The following is a 19,343-nucleotide window of genomic DNA, read 5'->3' as shown; positions in this document are numbered from 1 at the left end:
TGTGAGCCGCCGTGCTGAAGCGGCTTGTAGACGCCATTAGCTGGATAAGGAAGCCCATGTCCCGGAGGTGGCCCTGGGGGCCGTGACGCGTTTCCCGAGGCTGCGAATTGGTCATACCGCGTTGTTTATAAGACAGTATTATTGACAGTCTCTGTTTACAAGTGAAATCAATTTTGAGGGCCTTAAATAATAGGTGTTTCTATAAAATAAAACAATGAAAATTAGAAGTATAAAATATTTTTATCTGCGTCACGAGCGCCAGTTATTTAAGTGCTTTACTTGCGCGCGAGTTTTGCACGCGGGTTTCAGAATCCAAAGGGTCTGGCGACTTCAGCACGTGCTATCAACCTTCAAGAGCTACAGCTGTGACGTAGACAAAACATTATCACATGACCTCTCGTATTTTATAGAAACACCTATTGTGAGGACTCTGAGCAAGGACAGTAGATACAGGGACGAGAAAGCAGAGAAAAAAATTCGATTTTAAACGTCTTCATATTCACGGGAGTTAGATGTAAACAAACCGCAGCCATTGTTAAGACGTGGTTCACCATGGACAGTATTATTGTAGTTAGTTTTTACCACTTTGATGTTAAATTAAAAATAAAACTACGAGCGTAAATAAAAAATGCCTATTTGTTTTGAACACTTAAGCCTCGTCAAGAACCGCTAAAATTAGGTGACCGCCATTTTTTTGTTTACAACAACTAACTCTCCTTGCGTTTAAGTCGTTTTAGGTGATATATTCCAACAGAGGCCGCCAATACACTTTCTCGTCCCTGTATTTACTGTCCTTGCTCTGAGGAGCTAGAATACTTACGAGGAGACTACCCGAGGTGATAATCACCGATTTTGTTGAAACTAGGTGGGTATGTAGACTTTATGGTAACATGAAATTTCACCAAGGGAAAAGTTGCAATGGGCATTAGTTTTGCCATGGCAACCGAAAATGTTTCAGACAACACAGTCTGTATATTGTCCCATTGAAAATAACAATTGATCAATTTTTACATATTTTGATCAAATTGACCAAAATTAATCAAAATATCATAAAATTCATTTCATTTGTCAATTTTGATCTATTTTTTTTTGGTTTTGAAATTTGAAATTTTTTTAAAATTTTTCCCAGGGGAGACCCTTAGAAGTGCTCAGATTCCCATGTTATTTTCAATACTGTGTTGTCAAAAACATTTTCGGTTGCCATGGCAAAACTTGAGCCCATTGCAATTTTTCCCTTGGAGAAATTTCATTTTACGATAAGGTCTAGATACCCACCTACTTTCAACCAAATCTGTGATTATCACCTCAGGTAGTCTCCTCGTTAGTGGAAAACCTTAAAATTCGGGATTTATCTCGCACTTTCTCAACGAATAATTAAAGCTCAAATCCAGATATTTCAGCCTATAATTTTATTCATCAGACATTTGTTACATTTTCTTATATATATAATCTACCGACATGGCTTATTATAGACGGTTTCTATGAACGCATTTGGAGAAATGTTTTTTTAGTTATCATGAATTTTCTTTTTAATCTGACAAAAACACTATGGAATACAGTAGTGCCAGACAAGAATCACGGGTTAAGTCTGAATGAATCGATGAACGGACAATGAATAAGAAATTTTTCAGCTCACCAGTGCCAACAATTTGATTAAAAGAAAAGTTTAAATAAAATATTAATCTACCTATCCTACCCACAAAAAGGATAAGGCAGGAACTTTCCTTCCAACACTTTTTTTTGCTTCACTTAAATCCCAAAATACCTTTATGATTATTTTATTTTTATTTTAATGGAAATAAACAACACCAAATCAAATCTTTGGTGCGGCATTTGTTTTTCAATCACAAGGTTACACGTACTTTTTTTATAAACTATTTTGCATAATATTGGGCTAACAAAAATATTTTAAATTAACTCGCGCGCAATGAAAAACATTACCTAAAGAGATTAAAAAATTAAATACAATAAGGCTTTCTTTTTAAACTTGTGAATGGTTTTGAAAGGGGAGAGTAAATTTTGCTATCAAGCCAAAGCTATCCTATAAAAACATTTCCCATCATTGAACAGTCAATTATCTGTCACTGTAGATTTTTTTAAATACATTTTAATTTATCTACCTCAAAAATTGGGTATTTTAACAAACAACGATTCTTAAGAGGTTTAAATTGTCAAAAATTTGGGTTTTTTGACTACTAAATATAAAAATTTAATCTAGAAAACAGAAATTTGACGATATAAAGAGCTAGAAAAAAGTATCAAACCAAAAAATGTGTTTCTAACAACTTAGAATTTCTTTGGAGTGATGAAAAACCAAATGGGAGATTTAATTTGTAAATTAGCTTAAAACTGCTGGTTTTCTGTACAACAATATTGGAAAAACACCCAGACAAAATTCGCTAAATGTATCTCGCGATAAAGTATAAAGGCATTGCCGATATTGTCCACAAAGAAATTGGTTGTAGATTATTTTACCAAAAAAGAATTTTTCTTTGCTGTATTCGTCACTCAAGAGTCACTGGCGAATCGAAATTAAAGAGCACTAATACAAACTGGAATGAGTTTTAGCCTCAGGTTTCAAAAACAAAAATCTACATTTTTTAGACACTTAACCGAGGGGAGCCCCTGTACCTGCAGGCGACGTAAAATACATCACATTTTCACCTTTTTCTTTCGAAGAATATAAATTAACAGAAATATGCTTCGAAAAAAAAATGTTAACAGGCTATGCCTAGATTTTTTTTAGCGGGTTGTTTTAAATCATTTTTAAATATCGCCAGGATTTTTCATCGGGACTTAATAATATTAACTTAACAGACAGTTCACATTCCATATCCTTGATAACCAGGCATTGGTTGACCATAAGGTTGGTAACCAGGTCCAATCATTCCCGGACCAGCGGTTAACATCAATTGTGGTTCAGGAGCTAAAAATATAAATACAGCAAGAATGAAGCATTTGACCTTAAACCATTAAAATAAAGAAGACTAATAACTTACCGTAAACCAGGGGCTTTTGTTCATTCTGCGCCGATTCTTCTAATCGCTGACTTTCCATTTCTTCTAACTTATCGACCTGGTCCATAAATATCAGATTAATAACATTTATCAGACAGAACAAAGGAATATTTAAAACTTACTTTTGTAATATACTCTCTGATGACTTGAATAAAATATGGCATTGCAAAATCCATAATATTGTTTTTCCATGAGAGTTCCAGGATCACATCAGGATGCAGTAAGTCGTAACATTGGAATAAACAGGCAGCAAAACACTCATGGTTTTTCTCTTCTAAGAACCAAGCTAAAAGTTCTTCGGCTATTTCTGCTAGTTTAGATTCCGCAGCATATTCCATGGCATCCTAATTTGATGAAAAATGTAAGTAGCCCCATATCCAAATAAAGACAACTGTACCAACCTTAAATAATCTATCTTTCTTGCAAAGCTCAACCGACTGCTTCCATCTGTTATTTCCCTTGTAAAGGTAGGCCGCTATTCGCCTGAATTCTATTAACTCATGTTTTTCAAGTCGTTGGGCTAAGGCGATGTTGTCAAAGTTATCGAAAGCGTCGATAGAGGTTCTGAGTCCTTGGAAGTCTTCCTCTTCTATCAACAGCCCATTCAAAGCCTCGTTGATGGCCTTGTTGTTCAAACTTTGAACAGATCGAAGGTATGGTTTAACTAGAGGAAGATGGTTCACCTAAACCAAGTGAAAACAACTGCTATTAGATTCCTCATTTTTGAGCAAATCAATATGCGCAACAAACTTTGGTGAAAAAGTTGACCGCCCTTGTATGATCCATTCGGGGAGCTAGCACCAAAAGCAGATCATTCAGTAGGATGGGTTTGTGGTCAAGGTAGAACTGGATGGCTTTGTAGTAAAGCTCGATGTTGGCCACCTTTGTGATAACCTCTTTGAAATGACCTTCCCTCCAGGCTTCCGTTGGATGATTCATCATGGTAACGGCAGCATTATCATATTCCTCGTACTTGTCATAAAGGAATACTAACTCTGACCATAGATGGGCTTGCTCTGCCGCTCTTAGCACCTATTTTTAACACAACATTAATACACCTACGTTTATGAGAATTCGTAGTAAAAACGTCCTACCTTAGGAATGTTTACTCTCGACCAGAAAAGCTCTAGATGTTCTCTCATCTTTGAAGGCTTATATTTTGAGTATAATATAGCTAGTTCAGTGAACATGCCCATGTGAGCTCGTTCCAAACCTAACGCCGCTTCTAAAAGGCTAATTAGTTCTTCAAAATAACCCCGATCTTGATAATAATTTATTAGGTCTTCCAACTCATCGGCATGAACAACTATGTGTAAGCCACACATTTGGGCTAGACGGAATTCTTCATTGTCAACACAGGCAAAACAAACCTGTAAAAATAAACAAAAGATATAGAATTATGAAGTATAAACTTGCAAATGTTATAAGAAACATACTTCTTTCCACGTTCTAGTAGAATTAGCTTTCCTCGCACTATCAACAGCCCCTTGAAATTCTTTCAAATGCACAAGGGTGATAGCCAAGCGAGCAAAATTAGATACGTTATTGTAGAGTAACTTAGCTGCATCATATTGGCCAGATTCAAAGCATCTATCACCAATCTAAACATTTTATAATTTTAGATTTGTACTCATCCACAATCAAATAATTTAAGATAACTTTTTTAAATACCTTTTGAATGTCAGCGTGATTAGGACTAGAGATAAACTCTTCCAAATCAGCGAGTCTATTAGTTTTGGCATAAGCATAGATCAATTCCGATTCGACATATGACTCCCTAGCCTTCTTACGGGCCATCTGAAGGTACCGAACTAAATCTTCCCAGCTCTCAGTTCTATGAGCTGTGGCCACCACATCCATAAAAGCGGAGGGATCTCCAGCTTTGATGTAAGAATCAATTGCTTCCTTGACCATTCCTTCAGTTAACTGGGCACTGGCAAGTTGGCTCCAGACAGCCGGTTCGTTGCAACGCTCTGCAAACTCGTAAGCTCTATCCAAGTTCTTAATATGCTCGATCAAAACTTGTATAGCGGAAGTATTAACGTCAAACTTCTTGAAAATTGCAAATGCCTCTTCGTACAGCTCACTGCCTATTGCGATGTTTGCAATGTCAGGAGCGTCATAATTGTCCAGTCTGTTTATGTATTCCATTACTCTGGTGCGGTCAGCCTTAATTGCAGTCAAAATAAGAAGATTCTGAAGATTCCTGCAAATATACAAAGAATAAATCTAGTGCATCTTCTCATGGTAGGAACAAGCCCTTTCACAATTACCTATGATCACTGAAAACAGAGTTTTCTAATACAATTTTTTCTAACAATTCAATCAGCTCATTGGGTAAATCGGCAGTCATGAAAGCTTTAACAGTAACTGAGATGTCCTCGGGGTCCTGAGTTTCAGAAAGGGCAGTTTGAACAACTTGATCAATTAGGGGCCTTCTGAATGGATTCGTTTCAATCAAAACTTCAGCCCACAACTCAGGATCTCGACGATGAACCAAATATCTAGCTTCACTCTTGAATAGGGAGTTTTCATTACACACTTTAATCAATTCTAGATCACATTGTCCACGTTCATAAGCCATGCAAGCCAAGTGAGGGTCTCTCTTTTCACAGTATTTTCCCACAACCCTGCTATCATAATATTGATTCTCCCTGAACAAGAAAAAAGATTTGTTAACACATACAAGTAAATTCCAAGGTGAACTTTAAACTTACTTGAGAAATCTTTCTGGATTATTATTCGAGTCAATGTAGATTTTGGCCAGAGCATTGTGAGTCGCTGGTTCAGTACATCCTTCGTGAAGCCTCATTTCCAGCCAAGGAAGCAAAAGTTTCAATCTGTTTCTCTTCTCCACTTCTTCAACTAGTTCGTCAGTGGAAAACTGACCTCGTACCACCATTATCAGAGACTTTATAACATCTTCGGAACAATCAACATCCAATAAACCCCCGATAACAACAGGGAGACGAGAAGGATTTACCTAGATACCAAAATAAAGATTAGGATAAAAGATTCAAAGTTATACAAAAATAACTCACTTTTTGAACATAAATTTCTATATATTTCTGAAGATTGTTACGATAGAGGTATAGTACTAAATCATGAACAAAGTCAAATCGGTCACAGACAATGATTAGAGGTAACTGGTCAGTCAATTTAGCTTCTTTCAGGAAGTTCTTTACACGTTCAGCATTATAACAATTGCTTTCTCGGCATATTCTCTCCACTTCTTTTATTTGACCAGTCTTACACGCAGCCTTAGAGATAAGAATAAACCAGATTTTAGTAGTAAAATAATAAATAATAATAATAATCTTTTTATTTAGGATATCCCCTTCAGCAAAGCTGATTTCCAAGGGGGTCCAAAGTAATATATGTGATAAGTCATAAAGTATTTGTAAGTCCTATCCAAAAACAATTGCAATCTAATTAGTATAATGCAATTAGTAAATCGAACCAAGACTGCATTTCTTTAGGAGGCTTTCAAGACACAGATGACATTAAAAGGACCAGTGTGTTCTGCAACACTCCATTATGTATTAAGGATTTAGAAACTACTCATACCTGGATATATTTGAAGTGAACTTCAGGGTCTTGACTAAAATTGACAATAGAGCCTAGGAAATAGAAAAGTCCTTCATAGCTCTTGAAAGATTCGAAAAGGTCAATCAATGCGGTAGTGGTTAGCTGTTCGTGGTATTTGGTAGCCACTTGGACACTGATTTGTAGGTTTTGCCTAATGTTGTGGCTAAGCATGGCCTTAAGACATTCAATTGAGTCTTCCACCGACAGGGAGCCAAAGTAATTCACCAACCACTCGGCATTCAGCAGATGGGTGTGAACGATAGCTCTCTTTATGTCGTACAAATCCGTGTAGTGTTCTAAAGCCTGATTACAGATGCAAAAAATAAAATTAGAGCCACCCAAAATATATAACCAATGACTAAATCATACCCTTTGCAATAATCCAGCCTTCTCACAGAGTTGAGCAATGTGAGCCCGGTCGTAGTGAGTAAACATCTGGTTTCCTAAAATGGCGTCTGCTACTTGAGGGGCAGTCATCAAATTCATTTCTAGTAAACGGGTTTGTAGGTGAGCCTCAGTGGGTCTGTTATTCTTCAGAGCATCCAATAAGAACGCTGTACATTGTTGAACTAAATTTTGCTCCATGAAAACATCGACAATTTGATTGATATCAGCCAAAGGCTCCTCGTCTTGTACCAGCATTTGGGCAAAGCCGGTTCCTTGATCCGGATTAACTCTCATAACTTGCCTCATGAGAGTAATGTAGTCAGGAGTGTAACCGACTTTGGTGGCATACAGAACAATTTTTTGAAATTGACCGGTTTCAGCGAAACATTGTATAACTTTGTTTGGAACATTGGCTCTAAGATATACTGACAACGCCAAGGTTGGATCGACTTGCTTAACCAAATCTCCAAGCTCTTCGCTGCATTCCAACTACAAACAAAAAATTAATTATACTAAGGTTTACAGATAACTTAACAATTACGGCTTACTTTATCATCTTTAAGCCATTTTTCCAAGAGTTGCTTTCGTCCTTGTTGCAGAACTGGTCTGCAAAGTTCGAGAGACTCATATTTGTTTAGCTGACCCTGGTCAAGAAGTATTCCAAAGTACTGTAGAAGAGGAGAAGTTTGACCTGGCTGGGTGGGAACCTGTTGAAAACGCTGGATAGTTTGCGGGGTTCTCAAAATTCCCTGAAATTAGGAATTATATTAAATTATGTCTAAAAATTATAATAAATAAATCTCACTTTCGGTGCATTGGCTGCTACTTTGGCAGCTTCGGAATACTGTCCATTGGTAAAAAGTGTGTTGAATTTTCTCACGGAAAGATCTTCAGCTCCAGAGAGATTATTTCTAACAGCCATCCTAAGAGCCAAGTCTCCATTTTGAAGGACATTATTGATGTAAGGTATAATATTCTCTTCATCAACACTAACAGAGAGAACTTGTCCCTTTCTGTTTACACCAATGATCCCCGAAGAAGGTTCATGTGGTGCAGTGACAAAAATGGTCTCGGCACTAATTCTGTTCATGAAAATACAAACTCCACTCTCCAAGTCGTACAGGTGAATATAACCATACTTGGTAATTAAATAGATGACATCATGCTTGGGGCTAACCTGTGGGTGGTGATAATGTATTTAAGAATAAAAAATATTTCAGATGATAAGAGTTTCTATATTTACCTGCATTGCTACAGGAAAGTCATTGTTCGCTTCAGGTGGAAAAAATACATCAACAGCTTTCTTGGGGTAGGGTTGATTTCCAGCTGGAGGTTGTCCAACTTCAATGATATGAAGCTGAATTCCAAAACATACGTTAGGCGGTAATTAGAAATAAACTAGAAATTATTGGTATTACTTTTCCCCCTTGCGTAGATCGAACAGCAAAGCAGAAGAGTGTGGACATTTCAGGGTTACCCTCCATTTTAAACTGTCCAAAAGCGGCAGCATGCCCCTCAATAGGCTGACTCACTTTCCTCTCAACAGAGTAAAGTTGCATTGCACCTACCACCCTATTTTGCTGATGAAACAAAATTGATATTGGTAAGAGCCCACCCCTTGAACAAGTGATACAACTAAATCCAGAAATCATTTACTTGCGCAGTTATTCCAATAAGCAAAAGCCACTGCATGTTATGGTCAGTTCTATAGTTGATAATTTGACACCCAGCTAAGCTAGCATGGCGGTCAAACATTTTAGCAGGTTGAGAGTCTCCCTCCATACTCCAGTGGTACACGGCAGTTTCAGTTACGAGTGCAATTGTGTTTACGTTCATCCATTTCCAAAATACAACATCTTCAGTCATCGCATGGGCTTTCATTTTACTTTTCATTTCAATGTTAAATATTTGAAGTGTTTTCATAGCTGTTAATTTTCAAAATGTACATGGTAAGCACTAATAAAATCAATCTATAGGTATAAAATATATTACCACTACTTTAATTTATTAAGTTACATCATAACGGATTTTAAATATAATACATCTACAACGATTTAGCATCTACTCAAATTTGAGTCATTAATAACCCTAGCATTTTCATAAATTATGAGAGATATAACGTAAATAAAGGTTTAGTACTTTTAACAATAAAATTTGAAAACCATGTAAATCCCCAAAGAAGGAATAGATAATTTAACTAAAATTTACTTTTTAGGCCTCACAATTTTACATTTTCACATTGCTGTTTCAGATAAAATTAGACTAAATATTAAAAATTTTACTAAAAAAAGTTTATTCAACCTTAAATTCTCCCTAATTGCTTAAAAAATGGGCCATAATTGCAAACCTTGATAAATCAATATTAGATTAAAGTTATCTCAACATAATACCAAAAAAAAACACTTCATTCTAAATTACAGTCTCCACCCTAAAAAGGAGATACTACTAATGGTGGACAGCGAATGAACTTAGGTCAAACTTTTTGCATCAGTGAACTTTCACACAAAAAAACCACAAAGAAGGAGAAGAGAAAGATCCTACACTTTGGACAAAGTCAGATATTTACCTTTTAGTGCAATAACTTTTGAAGCTGGATTCATGATGGCTGAATCAGCAGAAATTGGGCGTCTGATGGGATTTGAAGAATTAGCCATGTCAATAATGACCACTTGGGCAGAGTCTCCCACTTTTTCACGGATACAGATGTATTTGTCAGATTCCATAGTGAGGGTATTAAACCCAATATTTGCTGCGTTGATCCCAACATTGGTTAACTAAAATAAAAATAATTATTTTATTGACTTAAGTCTAAACTTATTTTAATAGTAAAATTAACCAATAACAAAAATTGCCCAATTTTATTAGATAGGCATAATTTACTAAGGCAACTTAATTTTTAAGTTGAAAAATTACACTACTTTTCACAGAAATTATTGATTTTTTTTCAGGCTCTTGAAAGAATAAAACCCATAAAAGGGAGAAACACCATAGTTGGTACTTTTAAAATATTTATTGAAAATTCCTAAAATAGGAATATCCTGAAATGTAGGATTATTTCAAAACTATCAAAGAATATAGGCCAACCTAGAAGTTAGTGATATTTCATAATATATCAAAAAAAGAAAAGGCTAAATGAAAATTTTATTTAGGCATACTCTCACATGCATTTAAGAAACAGACAGTGATAGTTAAAGTATTATGCAAATGCAAAATACACCCATCAGACCATCAAGGTACATTCCAATTTCACATATTAGGTGATTCACCATGCACTCCCCATATTTCAATAATTAATTTAAACACTATGCGCCAGCTTCTGTGACCAAAATAGCATTTTGGTATCCACAGAAGTAATAAGGAAGCCTTTTCATAAATTAAAAATAAATATTTTTAGGTGAAAACCATTGGTTTCCCTGTCAAAATTACAAGGGAAGGCCAAGGCTTAAATACAGTTTAAGAAGCGTGCTTCTTCAAAGAATGATATAATCATACAGCTTTTAAGTTCATAACTTATTTTGTGAACAATATCTATTGTGAATTTACGTTTATTGTACAATTGTATGTAAATTTATCATTAGAATTCGTGTTTTCGGCGGAATATTTGAGGGGGCGTATCAATAAGCCTAAATGCAGGGGCTTTAGCAGAAGGAAACCGTGGCATTCTTTGGCAAATGAATGACCCGCTTGCCGGGTAAGTGTGTAGTTTTTAATTTAAAATTAAATACTCACCAAGAGATGCTCTTGAAACCGTATTGGTAATACTTGAGCCATATTTATTCTTTGGACTCACTCTCCCTAATAATATTGATGTTTCCCTTTCTAACGAAATAATTAAATAAATCCGGCAACTCAAAGTTGACAAGGCGTTCTTCGGTGCCAACCACTACCGCTCAAGATGGCGACCGCGCGCGCACTGATTTATAGAAAAAATAATCCTTTAGCACGTTTCCGTTCGGACAAATAAGATTATCTTTAAAACGCCCTTTGATACCGTACTTAAACTAAAAAGCTTAAAAAATAAATTTGGCTTTCACTTTCAAACGTTTAAATTAAATTAGATTTTATTGGCGGAGGGTTACTTTTTAGGTCTTTAAAGCCACATTATAGGTGTGTATGCTCGTGTTTCCCACTTCACCCCTCTCCCCCTCGCGAGAGATCGCAGAAGTAGGCGAAAAAATTGGGCTTCATTCGATTTTTACCCTCATTCCTCAAGAAATAAATATTTTTTGGAAGAACTAATAAAAAATAACATAAATACACACGTTTTTTTAAACATATTATTAATAAAATGCTTCATTTGAACTAGATTTGAAAAATGTCCAAAACTATGAAAGTATCAGCTCCAGGAAAAGCTATTTTACATGGAGAGCATGCAGTTGTTTATGGAAAGGTTGTTTATATGGAACCGTGGTTTTACATAATTGAAATTCTAACAAATAACACATTTCAGGCTGCTATTGCCGTCAGCATAAGTTTGAAAACCACTATCACCTTTGAAAACTCTGAAAATTGTAAAGTTATATTACATTTTCTTGCATTAAATGAAATTAGAGAATGGAAACTGCCCATTGAATCTGAAAGTGGCATTTGTCATAAAAGTATAACGTAAATATTTGAAGTTGTTCTTAACTATTGTTATTAAATATTATAATTTTAGACTGCGACATTTTGCCATTTTCTGAAGAAAATCTTACTCAGTATTATAAACTTTTGGGGGAGAAAAAATCAGTTTCTGATGAAATTTTCTCCAGAGCCAAAAATGCATTTATTTATTTATATTGCGCAATATCCACTGTATATGGAAAAGGGTATGATCACGAAATTTGGGAAAATCTTGGGTTAATATATATTTTTATTTCTTCAATATTAGATTATATAAGCCTGTAAAACTGCAAATTTCCTCTGAATTACCATTGGCTGCGGGTCTGGGTTCCTCAGCATCCTATTCTGTAGCCCTAAGTACGGCACTGCTTTTCTTATACGAGCAATTAGATGAAAGTAATGCTCAAGATGACCAAAAGAAAGAATTGATAAATAAGTGGGCTTTTCAAGGAGAAAGAGTCCTTCATGGTCATCCGTCTGGGATTGACAATTCCACTTGCACATATGGTCAATTTAATATTTAATATTGGATTTTTTTGTACTAAGCTTTAATTTTCCTTTAGGGGGTGCCTTATTTTTCAAAAATGGAAAAATTTGTGAAAAGTTAACCAAGTATTATTTCGTAAATTGTATAAAAATAGTTCAAATATATTTATTTGGTATTTCATAGCTTGCCAAAGCTGCATATATTTTTAGTAAATTCCAATATTCCAAGAAACACCAAGAAAATGGTTAGCAATGTCCGAATCAAACATGAAAAGGTTATAACTCCTTATAACTCACAAATTAAACCTTATAGCTATAAATTCTACAACTTTACAGTATCCTAATGTATTTAACTGCATTATGGACTCGATGGAGTCAATAGCTTTACACCAATGGGATATTCTGAAATCTATTTCCAAAGGCGAAGAGACTAAAATCCTTTCTGACACTTTCGATGTAATATAGAACTACCAAGATTAATTATTATAATACTGAACTAAAATTTTTCTTGCTTAGGATCTTGTGCCAGTAAATCAAAATTTGTTGAATGCTATTGGTGTAGGTCACAACACATTGGATAAAATTTGCGCAATAGCGCACAAATACAGTTTCCCGGCTAAATTAACTGGTGCAGGAGGGGGTGGATGCGCTTTAATTTTCCTTAATAAAGGTAGCCAAAAAACTCTGTTAATTAGCAAAATAATTAAAAATTGAAATTGTTTAGATGATGATCAAAATAAGAATGAAGTCAAGAAAGCTTTGGAAATGGAAGGTTTTTCAGTATTTGAAACAGAGTTAGCAGGATCTGGCGTAACAATTAGCTCTATTTAATATTACGAATTCCATTTATACAAGAATGTTTTTTGGATTTTGGGACTCTTCCTTTTTTATTTTTATATTTACACAAAAATATTAAACACTTTAACAAACATTTTTTAAAAGACAGTTTATTCTAAGAATTCATCCCCTTCCTGCACATCTTTTAAGCTTAATACTTCAATTTGACCTTTACCTTTAGTATCTTGCCTAACAAACTCATCTATTCTTCTGAAATTACCAGGATCCGTTAAAAAAATCTGTTAAAAACAACTGTTAGACTCAAGATTTATAGAAGAGCTATATTTCATTGCTTTTCAAATTTACCATTTCCAAATTGCCACCTTCTAAATTTTCCATTTCAATAGAAGAGGCTAATTCTTTGACTTTGGTGCGATATTGCTTTCCTCCAACAATGGTTATTTTCAATTTCATTTGGGCTCTTGATATGTGCATGGTCTCTTGCAATCTTTTCATAACTTCAAGCGCTTGCTGTTTAGAACTTTTGTTCATTTTGATGGATATATGAGCTTCTCTCATGGCATTTTCAATCATTCCAACAGGGTAAGGCCTTTTTGAATCCGGATTCACACATTTGTCAGACACAATGGTGGCAACATCTCGAAACATGCTCTCCAAATGCTGTTGCCTTTCTTTTTCTGATACTTGTAGCTCTCCTTTACTCAATATCTACGAGTATTAAACTTATTAAAAGGTTTCAGAGGTTATAAAACTTACAACTACCAATTACTTCTAAACATATTTCCGTTTGATTTTCTTTTCCAAAGCATTTCATTAAATCCTCCTTCTTGGCAACTTGGCCTTTAGACACATTTGTGAATACCGAATGAGTCTGGAGAACTTCATCAATATCCTTCTCTCTGCAGTTTATTGAATATTTTATCATAGCTATATATAGATGTTTAAATTGTTTATGCACTCATAAAATCTGAAATCTTACACTTTGTTCCTCCAAGAAATAACCTTGTTCTTGTAGCATGCAATTTCATATCTTTTACCACCTTTTTTCATTCTAACAACTGCTACATTCGTTAGACGAATTTGATTCGTCGGCGTAAATATTGACATCTCTAATAAATACTACAAAATTATATTAAAACTTAAATAATTCAATTGCAAAGATCAAAATTATTTTAACCAAGGTTTAACCATAATGGGTTTTATTTATAGTAAACCATGGACATCCATGAATAAACAAACTCTTGGCTAAATTGAGTAATCTAAAATGATTTACTTTGCAAAGCTCTGTCACTTATACCACGAAATAGATCTAAATTGAAGAATATAAACTTGAAACAGCAGAGACAAGAGAAAAGGTTTTAATTACTCTTACTCAATCAGGATTGCGAAACGTGAACGTGTTCGCCAAGACTTTGTTGTTCAAAGAATCACAAAATTTTCAAGCAGACGACAAAGTTTCAGTTTTACCCATAGAGATAGATAGCCTTGGAAATAAGGTTTTTTTTTAAATTGGTCCTTATGACCAGTGACCCCCTTAGCATATGAATTATTAAACTGGTCCTTATGACCAGTGACCCCCTTAGCGTATGAATTATTAAACTGGTCTTATATAAAATGTTCTAATGTCATAAAGTTATATTATGTTGGTAACATTAACTTTACACGTATTCAAAATAGTTAACTTTATTTTATGAGTACCACAAGAATAGTACAATATAGTACTATCTCACCTAAGACTACTACCATAGCCTAGAAGACCCTCGTAATTTAACGTATTATCTCTCTTTCTCTAGGACCCGTAACTCCAGAGTCCCGGTCCGTTACCGCGTAGCCAGGTAGCCTACCGTACTCGGGGGAAAGCGAGACTAGAGGATTGAGGGTTTGAGGCCAGAGGGGGGTTAAAGTTCGACTCGTTCGAGGGATGCGAGGTTGCGAGCGAAGGGACTCTACATAAAACCTCGACGTGCGGCTGCGGCGGTAGTAAGCGGAGTCGCTGTACATAGAAATCCAGTGAATAGGGAAATCAAAATTGATATAAACCTTGGATTAATAGGTCATCTCCTATTATTTGGAATTATTTAATTGGTCACCTGTTTTTTTTTGTTATTATTTCGAATTAATAAACTGGACACGGTGACCAGTGACCCCCCAAATTTTGAATAAATAAACTGGTCTAAGCAATTAATTAACTGGTCTTTGACCATCTGACCACCAAGGCTGCTCTGGTTGAGTATGAAAGTGGATATGGGCAGAATTTGCAACGCCATCTACCCTTCCTTTGTTTACATCAAATGACAGTTGATTTTCAAAAAGGCATAAGGTATTTCATTTCACCGCGCGTCGATGGCGCCACGTAATCTGCCCATATCATGGCCAGCCTTGGAAATAACGGTGGTCAGGTGGTTAAAGACCAGTTAATTAATTGCTCATACCAGTTTATTTATTAAAAATTTGGGGGGTCACTGGTCACCATAGAAATCTCATAGGTAACTAGAATGCTGCCGCCTACGGCCGAGCTTGACGCCAGTTCGCCTTGAACCTTCAGCCAATGAGAGGCCGTAGAGTGGTTCCGCCAAGGAGGATAATAATCCTCCTTGGATCCGCTACTATAGCGGGAGATAGGTGACGTCATTCTCTCTGGTGACATTAAATTCTTGGCAGAACCACTCTTTGAGCTCTGATTGGCTGAGATCTGGCTATCGTCTGCCACGGCGTTTGGCCCATTTGCCAGTTACACGGCAGCATTCTAGTTACCTATGAGATTTCTATGCTGGTCACCGTGTCCAGTTTATTAATTCGAAATAATAACAAAAAAAACAGAAGGTGACCAGTTTAATAATTAATTCCTATTAATTTAAGGTTTATATCAATTTTGATTTCCATATTTACTGGATTTATATATACAGCGACTCCGCTTACTACCGCCGCGGCCGCACGTCGAGGTTTTATGTAGAGTCCCTTTGCTCGCATCTCTCGAACAGCATATAGTGCTTTTCTTTTACGAACCTTGGAACGAGTCGAACTGTCTAACCCCCCTCTGGCCTCAAACCCTCAATCCTCTAGTCTCACTTTCCCTGGAGTATGGTAGGCTACCTGGCTACGCGGTAACGGACCGGGGACTCTGGAGTTACGGGGCCTAGAGAAAGAGAGATAATACGGTAAATTACGAGGGTTTTCTAGGCTATGGTAGTCTTACTATATTGTACTACTCTTGTGGTACTCATAAAATAAAGTTAACTATTTTGAATACGTATAAAGTTAATGTTACCAACATAATCTAACTTCTAAACATGTAGTATAGGTTTTTGAGGCTTATAAATGGCATTATAACATTTTATATAAGACCAGTTTAATAATTCATAAGCTAGGGGGTAACTGGTCATAAGGACCAGTTTAAAATAAAACCTTATTTCCAAGGCTGCTCATGGCTTCCTACATTGGCGAAAAGGGGGTCGGCACTCGCGGTCAACTTAGACAGATACAATAGTGCCTCTATTTCTTTTCTATCTCTATGGTTTTACCCATAGAAATCGGATAACAAACTAGAACGATTTTTGAAATTTTGTCGTGGGGTCCGATTCATAGAGATAGAAAAGAAATTGAGGCACTATTGTATCTGTGGGGAATCATTTTCATACATCGTTAGTATTGCTCTGTATTCTATTAAGCACAGTGCCATTGAAGACCAAAATTTTGTTTTATTAAAATTAATAAAGGTAAAAATAAAATTAAGTCCGATGGGTTTGAAATGAAGACTTTAATAGTTAAATTAATTGTGAAAATATTTACGAGCATTTTAATTTACCCGATCACGAATATATATAAAAATATGTATACTTTGATGTTGAGAATATATAATGAAATAATGCTGCCGTTCGATTTCTGACTGTCTCGTTTATAATTGCAATAAAAATTTTAGAGGCTTAGCCTGTTTAGGTGACATTTATTTTCGAATATAAAATGGAGATATTAAGAGAGATTAAAGAAAATGAATGAATGAATGAATGGATTTATTCGGTTCGCGTTATACAACGCGCCCTTTTAAAACAGGGCGGCTCCGGATTGAGGAGCACAACCAGCAATTATTTTGAGGAGCAAAATTTAAACATATAAATTTAAACGAGGGGGGGGTCGAAAAAAGGAGGAAGAGTCCTGGACTCGTCGAAAAAAATGGATCGGCGGAGGGGTCCGAGTCCAGTGGACTCTCGTAAAAATATACACTATTTACAAGTCTGCCTGGGGGGTTCACTGGTCATAATGACCAGTTTATTTTTAATTAAAAATATCATTATATACCGATAAGAGAAAGTGATAAAAGCGTTGCGCTCTCAGCTTCTTACAGCTAATCAAATTGCAGTAATGCAATTTGACGTTCTTCGGCTACAAATTTACAATCAGTCAGATTCGTCGAGCTAAATGCGAAACATCTAGATCAATCATTAAGAAACATAAGCATTTCTTTATGGCTTTTAGAAACAAAAAGATAGTCAGAAAGGAGTAAAACTGTTTTTATTCGAAGAACTAGAAGATGATGAAATATTTTTTAAGTTCCTTAAGAAATGTGATAAATATCAAAGCTCTTTGGTTTGTGATAAATAAATATCATTATAGTTCCTAATCGCTATTAACATTTAACAAATCACTTTCAAAAGTAAAATAAAAGAGGGAGGGAGATAAGTGGGGTAGAAAAGAGTGGTCATGACCATTAAATTGTTTTTTAAGTAGGGGGTATTATGGTCATATTGACCAGTACTTTTAAAAAACTTATTTCCAACACTGCTCCGCTTCGTCCGCTTTCATCATAGATATAAGAAATGTATATAAAGGTCTAGATAAATTTCGGGGCGTCTAAGCCTAACATAAAATACGGAATTGACACCTAGCAGACACCGAGGAAGGCACGTGACCAAGAGCACGAGCTCTCTTAGCATTTTAGTACTAAGTGCTTGACCTTTCCGCAGGCCGTAGTCTTTAGACACCATCTGTTGGCGACTTTTAGTATAGTTTTTAAGCCGGAGACAATGGCTCTCGCGACGTTAGCACGAGCTTTCTTACCGATAGATAGCGCGTTATAAGGATAGCCTGCAGAAATTACGCGTTTCTGCTAGCTGTCACCTCCGTATTCACCATAGAAATCTCATAGGTAACTAGAATGCTGCCGCCTACGGCCGAGCTTGACGCCAGTTCGCCTTGAACCTTCAGCCAATGAGAGGCCGTAGAGTGGTTCCGCCAAGGAGGATAATAATCCTCCTTGGATCCGCTACTATAGCGGGAGATAGGTGACGTCATTCTCTCTGGTGACATTAAATTCTTGGCAGAACCACTCTTTGAGCTCTGATTGGCTGAGATCTGGCTATCGTCTGCCACGGCGTTTGGCCCATTTGCCAGTTACACGGCAGCATTCTAGTTACCTATGAGATTTCTATGGTATTCACTCCCTTTGAAATATTTTATCTATATAGACCTTTATATACATTTCCATAAGTGGTGACATTCCCTATATCTATGGCTTTCATACATGCGTGGGGGGGGGGGGATGAATTTTCCCGGTCAAAAACAGGGGTGCCTTAACGCTGCAATCTTCCCTCTATTTCTTTTCTATCTCTATGGTCCGATTAGAACTTTTAAAAAACCCTGCCTTTGGCCCATGCTTTTCGTTTGGCTGGCAACGAAAGTTACGCCATCGATGCCAAACTGGTGAACTAAATTAAATGGCCGACTTTAACTCGACACTAACGCGTTTTTTTTTCATCTTTAAAGTAACTTATGTTTAATTAAAGTTGAAGAATGGCTCAAAACTGCGTAATCGTGTAAGAGTACATACTCAAAAGAAAACATATCTTTTCACAGGTTAGTGTTAGAAATAGTTTTCTTTTTACCATAATTTCCAATCGCTAAGAACGCACTAGAAAACGCATTTCTTTCAAATCATAGAAAGCTAGTTTTTTTAAATAAAAAATGAAGAATGGTTCAAAATTCCGTAATTAAATATTTTAGGAGTAATTACTCAAACAAAAACACAGGTTACTGTTAGAAATACTTGTTTTACGAGCAATGGTTATGGGGGAAACCGGTGCACAGTAATGGCTTATCGCGAATATCTACGTTAGTATTATATATACGGCTATAAACCCAAATATGGGTCCGGCTATTTCCCACAAAAAATGTTCTATGAACATTTTACATACGAGCAATCGTTGTGTCGTATTCGCGGTTTTAACGTTGTACCCGAAACGCGTCTTACAATTTTGCGCCTTCGTTGACTTTTAACGCATCCGCCGCTCTTCATGTAACCGCGTTTAAAATTTACCACCCATAGTCCAGTCAACGAATGCTCAAAAAAAGGTATAGAGGGAAATGTTGGGAACACAATTTTTGACTTGGTAACTTTGTTTGGACTAGTTAGGAGGTGAACATATCAAAAGTCCCCACCCGTAGCCCTTGAGCCGGGGCGGAGGAGGGGGT

At 36.1% G+C, this 19,343-nt stretch overlaps 3 protein-coding genes across 7 annotated transcripts; 1 reads left to right on the top strand and 2 right to left on the bottom strand.

Moving 5' to 3' along the window:
- Positions 1 to 1,386: 1,386 nt before the first annotated feature.
- Positions 1,387 to 10,922, bottom strand: Chc (clathrin heavy chain). Its single transcript, XM_090162523.1, has 20 exons — positions 10,722 to 10,922; positions 9,559 to 9,766; positions 8,649 to 8,917; positions 8,411 to 8,572; positions 8,236 to 8,349; positions 7,798 to 8,169; positions 7,541 to 7,741; positions 6,975 to 7,481; positions 6,585 to 6,908; positions 6,059 to 6,277; positions 5,735 to 6,000; positions 5,291 to 5,671; positions 4,689 to 5,223; positions 4,454 to 4,618; positions 4,112 to 4,387; positions 3,768 to 4,049; positions 3,419 to 3,700; positions 3,140 to 3,361; positions 3,000 to 3,075; positions 1,387 to 2,926 (listed from the first exon to the last, which is right to left on the bottom strand). The coding sequence occupies exons 1-20, from the start codon at positions 10,761 to 10,763 to the stop codon at positions 2,823 to 2,825; spliced, it is 5,007 nt and encodes a 1,668-aa protein (XP_090018649.1). The 5' UTR covers positions 10,764 to 10,922; the 3' UTR covers positions 1,387 to 2,822.
- Mvk (Mevalonate kinase) lies at positions 10,658 to 13,011 on the top strand. 3 transcript variants are annotated; one of them, XM_090162525.1, is made up of 10 exons: positions 10,658 to 10,683; positions 11,299 to 11,382; positions 11,443 to 11,590; positions 11,650 to 11,800; positions 11,863 to 12,101; positions 12,158 to 12,206; positions 12,265 to 12,355; positions 12,417 to 12,536; positions 12,597 to 12,750; positions 12,805 to 13,011. In XM_090162525.1, exons 2-10 carry the CDS (start codon positions 11,308 to 11,310, stop codon positions 12,909 to 12,911), a joined length of 1,134 nt encoding a protein of 377 aa, XP_090018651.1. In that variant the 5' UTR covers positions 10,658 to 10,683; positions 11,299 to 11,307; the 3' UTR covers positions 12,912 to 13,011. The 3 variants fall into 3 exon arrangements, with proteins under 3 accessions (XP_090018651.1, XP_090018652.1, XP_090018650.1); XM_090162526.1 differs by lacking the exon at positions 10,658 to 10,683 and having other exon boundaries at positions 11,148 to 11,382; positions 11,443 to 11,503; XM_090162524.1 differs by lacking the exon at positions 10,658 to 10,683 and having other exon boundaries at positions 11,148 to 11,382.
- On the bottom strand, positions 12,919 to 14,246 carry Sbds (SBDS ribosome maturation factor). 3 transcript variants are annotated; one of them, XM_090162528.1, is made up of 5 exons: positions 14,152 to 14,246; positions 13,858 to 13,997; positions 13,648 to 13,777; positions 13,224 to 13,586; positions 12,919 to 13,156 (listed from the first exon to the last, which is right to left on the bottom strand). In XM_090162528.1, exons 2-5 carry the CDS (start codon positions 13,983 to 13,985, stop codon positions 13,028 to 13,030), a joined length of 750 nt encoding a protein of 249 aa, XP_090018654.1. In that variant the 5' UTR covers positions 13,986 to 13,997; positions 14,152 to 14,246; the 3' UTR covers positions 12,919 to 13,027. The 3 variants fall into 3 exon arrangements, with proteins under 3 accessions (XP_090018654.1, XP_090018655.1, XP_090018653.1); XM_090162529.1 differs by having other exon boundaries at positions 12,920 to 13,156; positions 13,858 to 13,985; XM_090162527.1 differs by lacking the exon at positions 14,152 to 14,246 and having other exon boundaries at positions 12,922 to 13,156; positions 13,858 to 14,086.
- Between the last annotated feature and the right edge of the window lie 5,097 nt (positions 14,247 to 19,343).

Source organism: Leiobunum rupestre, chromosome 11, assembly GCF_980474605.1.
Source record: "Leiobunum rupestre chromosome 11, qqLeiRupe1.1.hap1, whole genome shotgun sequence".
NCBI lineage: Eukaryota > Metazoa > Arthropoda > Arachnida > Opiliones > Sclerosomatidae > Leiobunum > Leiobunum rupestre.
This window is presented reverse-complemented; position numbering and strand designations above follow the sequence as displayed.

Excerpts from the sequence above, each read along its gene's own strand:
- Chc (XM_090162523.1), bottom strand. The coding sequence starts at position 10,763 with ATGGCTCAAGTATTACCAATACGGTTTCAAGAGCATCTCTTG. Across the intron at positions 8,350-8,410 it reads GATCTACGCAAGGGGGAAAA|CTTCATATCATTGAAGTTGG; the intron begins GTAATACCAATA and ends TTTGGAATTCAG. Across the intron at positions 8,170-8,235 it reads ACTTTCCTGTAGCAATGCAG|GTTAGCCCCAAGCATGATGT; the intron begins GTAAATATAGAA and ends CACCACCCACAG.
- Mvk (XM_090162525.1), top strand. The coding sequence starts at position 11,308 with ATGTCCAAAACTATGAAAGTATCAGCTCCAGGAAAAGCTATTTTACAT. Across the intron at positions 11,591-11,649 it reads AAGTGGCATTTGTCATAAAA|ACTGCGACATTTTGCCATTT; the intron begins GTATAACGTAAA and ends TTATAATTTTAG. Across the intron at positions 11,801-11,862 it reads TCCACTGTATATGGAAAAGG|ATTATATAAGCCTGTAAAAC; the intron begins GTATGATCACGA and ends CTTCAATATTAG.
- Sbds (XM_090162528.1), bottom strand. The coding sequence starts at position 13,985 with ATGTCAATATTTACGCCGACGAATCAAATTCGTCTAACGAATGTAGCA. Across the intron at positions 13,778-13,857 it reads ATTTCTTGGAGGAACAAAGT|AGAGAAGGATATTGATGAAG; the intron begins GTAAGATTTCAG and ends AATAAACTGCAG. Across the intron at positions 13,157-13,223 it reads AAGGTGGCAATTTGGAAATG|ATTTTTTTAACGGATCCTGG; the intron begins GTAAATTTGAAA and ends TGTTTTTAACAG.